This window comes from Aegilops tauschii, chromosome 5 (genome assembly GCF_002575655.3).
Source record: "Aegilops tauschii subsp. strangulata cultivar AL8/78 chromosome 5, Aet v6.0, whole genome shotgun sequence".
Lineage (NCBI taxonomy): Eukaryota > Viridiplantae > Streptophyta > Magnoliopsida > Poales > Poaceae > Aegilops > Aegilops tauschii.
The window spans coordinates 487,977,182-487,983,952 of NC_053039.3; the positions used below are offsets into that span (position 1 = coordinate 487,977,182).

Consider the following 6,771-nt stretch of genomic DNA (forward strand, 5'->3'; position numbering starts at 1 on the left):
TTTCATGTTATGTTTTCTGTGTGATGATGTGAATGTACTTTCGGAGGAACTTTGAACCGTTTAATTCCACTATATGTTACATTGTCGTTTTCCGTATAATATGCGGACATACCAAATAGAAGAAAAACTTTCGTGTGTCCTTTGAGAATTCTAATGCATGTAGTTTTCCCTCAGATAGCCCCCCCCCCCCCCCCCCCCCCCCCCCCGGCCCACCGCGTCGCTCCTCTAGGGGCCACATGGGCGGAAGCCCCAAATCCCGCCTCCGGCCTCCCTTCCTCCCTGCCCTCTCCCCTCGCCACCGACGAATGACATGGCCGGGCGAAGCCCATTGCATGGACGGCGGTTTGCGGGGCTTCCCCATCTCGTGGTGGCGCGGGTGTGGCCGATATGGTGCGGCGGCCACGACGATGGTCCTCGACGCGTCTTGCGTGAGGGCTTGGCAGGGCACGGATCCAGGGCCGCCCTGCCCGGATCTAGCGTGTGGTGGGCGCAGCGGGGGCTCTTGGTGGCGGCTCTGCTCCCGCCCTGCCTGGCCGAAGGCGGCCTGCTCGGCCAGGCCAACGTCCTTTTCTGTCGAGGTTTGTAGTGTGCTCCGGCCAGTGCGGTGCTGGTTTGAGCTGCTAGTCTCCCCGGGGAAATGGCCTCTACGTGGTGTAGGGGGTCCTGCCGGTGGTGTGTTTAGCGGCACTACTCCCTCCCAGATCTGATATGGCTGCGTGCGCCTTGGGCAGGTTGGATTCGCTTCGATCCGGCCTGTGGTGGTATGAATCTGACCATGGCCTGCGACGGGGCGGTCATGGTCACTTGTGGTGGTGCAGATCAGCTCACACCTCACTCAACCGGTCTTCGGGAGTGTGTCAGATCAACAACTTGGGTGAAAGCCTTGCTACAACTGGAGCCGGTGGCGGCGATGCCTGTCGTTGTTTTTGTTGTTTGCACCCTCCTCATCGAGACCCCGGGGGAAACCCCGTACAGGTCCTCCTGTACGGATGTTGGCGGCGCAACCAGCGTCGCGGCCCTTCTTGAAAGCATCATCTTTGGGGTCAACATGGTTGTTGTGTGGGTGTTGCTTGCTGTCGGAATGTTGGTGGTGGTGGTGCGACCGGTTGGGGTCGATGGTAGTTTGTGTTGCTGTTGTCCTGCTTCCTATGTGTTCATCTTCGGTGGTGTTCCCTGGTGTCGGCCATGTTGCTGTGCATGTTCAAGTACCTCCCTTGGTGTCCATTGTGTTGCGGTGAGCTTAGTGCTCTTGGTGTTGTTCTGGTTCATCTTTCCTCTTCGACGACGCAAAATGCCTCCCCAACTTGCTAATCGTTTCGAATTCTCATGGCGGAGCTCCCAGTCAAGGTTCGTGTTGTCACTCAATTGTTGTGGTTGCTCCTGAGTTGTGTCGTGAGGTTCGGTATGCACGCCGATGCGGTGCGTTAGGTTGCTTGCTTAGTCTTGGTATTGTGATCCTTCGACGACACCCCACTTCTACTTGTGCCTCCTATGTTGTTCATCCTTCGATCTGATAGCTAGGTCGGGCCTTGTCCTGGGCGTCCTTTTTTTTTCTCATCTCGTGTAATCTTCTTAGTTATATGGTTTTCGTCCGGTTTTCCTCATAAACAGGGTCAACTTGTTTAAGTGTTTGATCGAGTTTGCCTTGTAAACCGAATCAGCCAAAACTTAAGGGGTGACTCTTGGCTTTGATAGCTTTTTGAGCAATATATTCAGGTGTGGATTCCCTCCCCTCCCCTCCGGTGACCGTTCAAAATAATAATAATGCATGAAGTATAAAAACGATTCCTGCGCAACGAAAACGAATTCTTTAGTAGCACGAGGACATTCTAATAATATACTATCTTCTTGGAGTTTTACTTTAATCAACGTCAATCCGTCTGCTTTATTGTTGTTCTTTTGGAGCGGCTTTTTGCATCAATGTTAATTAGCAAATTCGTCTTTTTGGTTTTTAGACCTTGTACCCAGGCTGAGAAATTGTCAAACTAGTCGGTTTCTGGTTTTAAGTCACGTACGCTTCAGATTGGCTGACTTGCCATGGCAAAGGTAGCTAGGCTACAAAATCGCTACCTTTGCCCCAGTCTCGTCCGTCGGATTGAAAAGCGGCGGCCCATATCGGATTCTACAGTAGGAATAATAGTGATTTGCGTAAACAGTGATTTCTGTGAACAGTATTCGGAAACAGTGATTTGGCAAATCTCAGGCTGCGATTCTTGATCCTGCGGCAAAGTCAGCGAGCGAGGACTTGCTGTGGCGAAGTCAGCGAATCCGGGTAGATGCAGCTGAGTCGGCCCTTTTCTCTGCCGCCAGTCGCCCGCTCCAAGTTGGCTTCGTCCGTCGCCGCCGCCGCAGTCGCCTGGCCCACCCCCTCGTCCGCCATGATAGAGGGCACGAGCACCAGGTCTCCGGCGACCCCGCGTTGCCATGGCAAGTCAGCCTATCTGAATCGCAGCTGCATGGGCTTCAAGGCTGGAAATATCTCAAACGAGTCATTTTCTGATTTTCAAGTCCGTCTATTTCAAGTCATTCATAGAGTAGACTGGTCTGGTAACGTGGCAAAATTGACAAATTTAACCTATGGACGAAATCAAATCACAGAATGAACTGCTCGTGAAACTATTTCACGCGGCTGACCTTTTTGTGTGACGCCCGACACGAAGGCGCCACACTACACTGTGCAACGCCTCACAGATAGGCGCTACACGCCTGGCCAGCGTCGCACCCGTGTGATTCGAAAATTACTAAGTCAGTGTGCAGCGCCTGAGAGCTAGGCGCCACACTATACAGTGTAGCGCCTAGCTTCTAGGCGTTGCACTAGTGGTTGCTTCATTTGTAGTGCAACCACTAGTGCAGCGCCTGAGAGTTAGGCGCCACACTATACAGTGCAGCGCCTAGCTCTTAGGCTCTGCACAATGACTTAGCAATTTTTAGGCAGTCTGGGGTGCAACGCTCGCCAGACGTGTAGCATCTATCTGTGAGACGTTGCATAGTGTAGTGTGGCGCCTTCGTGTCGCGCGTCACACAAAAAGGTCAGCCGCATGAAATAGTTTCTCGGGCAGTTCATTCTGTGATTTGATTTCGTCCACAGGTCAAATTTGTCAAATTTGCCTGGTAATGTCATATTCTGGCAAAGGAAAAAGTGTGGGGGGGCATTCGATCAGGGGCACCGGCCGGATGGCTGGCGTACGGGGCGTGCGTGGCAACGTCCCAAATGCCAAATGGACCAATCGACGTAACGCGAGGATTTGATACGTACGCACACTTCCATCCCATGCCTATGGTTGTCCACGTGTCCACGCACCGACGCACCAGCGAGTTCAGACTGTTGAGCCATGCTGCACCTTCTTTTTTCCCCGAAGAATAACGAGCTGCTGACTCATTCTCAGAAACCATCATTAAACCAGTGACAGCTGCAGCTACTTGTAAACTTGTACGTACTCCTACATAAGCAAAGCAAAGCCTAGCTAGCTCCTGTCCGAAAGAAAAGAAGAAGCTCGAGTTCCGGATCAGATCATAGCAAGGCTTGCTTCTGCCACCTCTAGACCTTTAGCTAGCTAGCTACTTTAGGACGATCAAGCACATCGTATTGGCCGATGGGTAAGTTTTCAAACTCCGCCGACGACCGCGACCGCTTCGACCTCCATGGGCCGAAGGATATGATGGACCTCGACGCGATTGACTGGTACGTACAGTATGTTCTCTATATGCGCAAGCCCGATTTACGTATGGTGATCGCGCGTGGCGCAAGCTCTCGAGTATGTATGCATGTATATGTGGCCGCCAGTTATTTAGCGTTGTATGCTTTATGTACTGCCTGCGATGAACCTGGTTGGCGCTCTCGTCTCTCCTCCACTTTCGTTTCTCCCGGGGGATCGTCCTCTTGAGAAGTGGTAGTTTGCTGCAGTAGCTTGTTCCTAGGTGAACCGCGTGATTTCTTTCATGGAAATCCAAAGGGGAGGCACTGCATGCCTAGGTTGATTTCTCCTCTCTCTCTATATATCACAGGGCCAAGGAGGAGCACCGCCGCCGCATCGCCGCCTGTCTCGTCAAAGGCGTTTACGTCCACGAGAACGACAGGGACAAGCACAGGGCGGTTAAGCTGGCGCCGGCGTGGTGGGAAAGCTTTGGCTTCCGCCTCGAGGATGAAATCAGAGACACCAAGTACAGCAGCACCATCTACGGCGCCATCTTCAAGCACACGGCCAGCCAGCCGTGCGCTCCACGGTATGTCGTCGCCTTCAGGGGCACCAGGAGGAATATTCGAGACTACTACTATGACTTGAAAATAGTGATGAACAAGCTGGAGAAACGCACGCGCTGCATGCAAGCGTGCGCCACTATCGAGGGACTTATGAGCGAGGAGGGCCAAGACGGCTGCATCTGGCTCGCCGGCCACTCTCTCGGAGCGGCTGTGGCGCAGGTCGTGGGACGGGGCATGATGGAGCGGGAGAAGCCGCTCAACCTCCCGGACTTCCTCTTCAACCCACCGTACGTGGCGTTCATAACGTCCATCAAGTTGCTGAACCTCTTGAAGGCCGATCCGGTGGCGAAGAGGCACTTCTACTTCGCGAGCAGTCTCTTGAAGGCCGCCGCGGGATTGGTCTTGGTCTCCCATCGGGAGCGCAGGGAGAGCTCGTTCAAGCGGTTCTCCGCTTGGGTGCCGAACCTGTACGTGCACGAGGATGACTGGATCTGCCGGGGCTTCATCGGCTACTTTGAGGCGCGGGAGGAGTTCAAGGAAAGCTTAACCCGTGTTGGCATCTGGTTCAAGGACCACTTCGGGGGCCGGGACAAGTTCAAGAAAATCTTCGCCCGTGTTGGCATCTGGTCGATGGCACTCTCGCACTGCGACGTGCTCTCGTGGGCCCTGCTTGGCAAGGACAAGGAGCAGCCGCATCTCCTGCCATCGGTGACGCTGTGGAAAAGCAGGTTCCAGCCCAAACATGCGCATGATCTCCGGCACTGGTGGAAACCGGACAGTGAGCTCAACTTGGGCGCCGGCACGTCTTATAGCTGCCCTGTACACGAAGCATAAACTACCTCTAGCTCTATGCCGGCTAGCTCTACCTCATGGGCGTCGCTTGCTTCTTGAAGACATCGTCGTGGATCTTGTTCTTGTGCCAGGTCTTCAAGTGAAAACCTTTGTCTGTGGTCTGAGTCGGCAGTAGCGACGCTTCGCGCCATCATCCTCTTGGGGCGTTGTCATGGAGCTCGGGAGTCTTCGGTCGGGCCTCAGCAAAGTGTTAGGCTTGTTCTATATTGATGCTGTATATTTTGATCTGCTTTGTAAGGGGCCTCCCTATCATATTGTATCCTTCGGCTGTGTACTTTGGTTCGTGTTGCTTCATATATAACGCAGGTACCAGTTAAAAATAGAGGATTGTAAACTTCTCATTAGTTATATGTTTTTCCATTTTACCAATTTCATGTTGTCATGTAAAACGTTTGATTTGTAAATCTGTTCTTGTAGCTTCACTAGTAGAAAAAGGCCTATTTGTCCCAGTTCCAGAGGCCCATTTGTCCCGGTTCTGAAACCGGGACGGGTCGGGACTAAAGTCCAATATCTTTAGTCTCGGTTCGCTTACGAACCGGGAGAGATGGGGCTCCACGTGGCCACTGCGGCGAGCCCAGGCAGGAGGGCCTTTAGTCCCGGTTGGTAACACCAACCGGGACTAAAGAGCATCCACGCGTCAGCAGCTCGGGAGCTGAGTTTTTTTTTGGAAGGGGGGGGGGGGGGGGGGGTTGGGGTTTTGGAGGGTTAATTTGGGGGTTTCATATATTGTGTTAGCTAGCTAATAGCTAGAGAGAAGTGACCTCTCTTATCTTCGTGCTTGGTCGACGCTATGTACTATACGTATAGAGAGGACTCGACACGCTAGCTAGTAAGAAAATGAACGAAACTGTTGGGGATATTACCACTGGGCGTAAACCGGTCAGGAGAGGCCGGGTTAACCCCATAGTAGCTCACTATATCTGAAGCCCATGAAGACAGACAGTGACGCTTTATGAAGGCCCAGGGCCCAAGGCCGGTTTAAGGCCTGTAGACATAAACCGGCATTGATATGTAAACTTGTATTGTAAGATAGAAAGGGCAGAGACCGAGCCGGACACGTTTATGAGCCGACCTCGGGATTCTGTAAACCGACGGGTGTCAACCCGTGTATATAAGGGGACGACCCAGCGGTGGTTCAGGACAACAGACAACAACTCGAGACTCAGGCAAAGCGTATTCGCTCCTTGGTCATCGAAACCCAAGCAATCCTACAACAACTGGATCGTAGGCTTTTACCTTCACCGCAAGGGGCCGAACCAGTATAAACTCTCTTGCGTCCCTTGTCCGCTTTAACCCCTCTAAGCTAACCCGTAGCGATGGCTCCACGACTAAGTCCTTTCTCTAGGACATCTGACGTGACAAAACCACGATAGTTGGCGCCCACCGTGGGGCTATCGCATGATGGTTTCAAGTTCTTAGAGGGCAGCTTCGAAGGACTCAAGGGCTACGCTGTGGGCCGGATGAACAAGAGTCGTCGTGGCAAGCTCTACATCGACGATGCAGGCTGGGGCCCCGAGGCCGGCTCAATCGAGTATGGGTACCGGGTCCCCTTTGGTGCATACACGTCTTCATTGGCAAGATCGGCGAACCGGGCCCTGAGCCGGACATCTGCACCGACCTCGTCGAAACGGCTCAGCGTGCGAGATCTGCCCGGGTTAAGCCTGTCATGAAGCGTGCCTTCGTGGGAGTCATCCACGGAGGGGAATCTGGGGACAGAT

The 6,771-nt window shown here is 53.2% G+C and overlaps 1 protein-coding gene across 1 annotated transcript; it reads left to right on the forward strand.

Annotated features, from left to right (window-relative positions):
- The first annotated feature begins 3,479 nt into the window (after positions 1-3,479).
- LOC109779901 (GDSL esterase/lipase At4g10955-like) lies at positions 3,480-5,358 on the forward strand. The gene is made up of 2 exons (XM_020338508.3): positions 3,480-3,682; positions 4,006-5,358. Exons 1-2 carry the CDS (start codon positions 3,594-3,596, stop codon positions 5,033-5,035), a joined length of 1,119 nt encoding a protein of 372 aa, XP_020194097.1. The 5' UTR covers positions 3,480-3,593; the 3' UTR covers positions 5,036-5,358.
- The last annotated feature ends 1,413 nt before the right edge of the window (positions 5,359-6,771 follow it).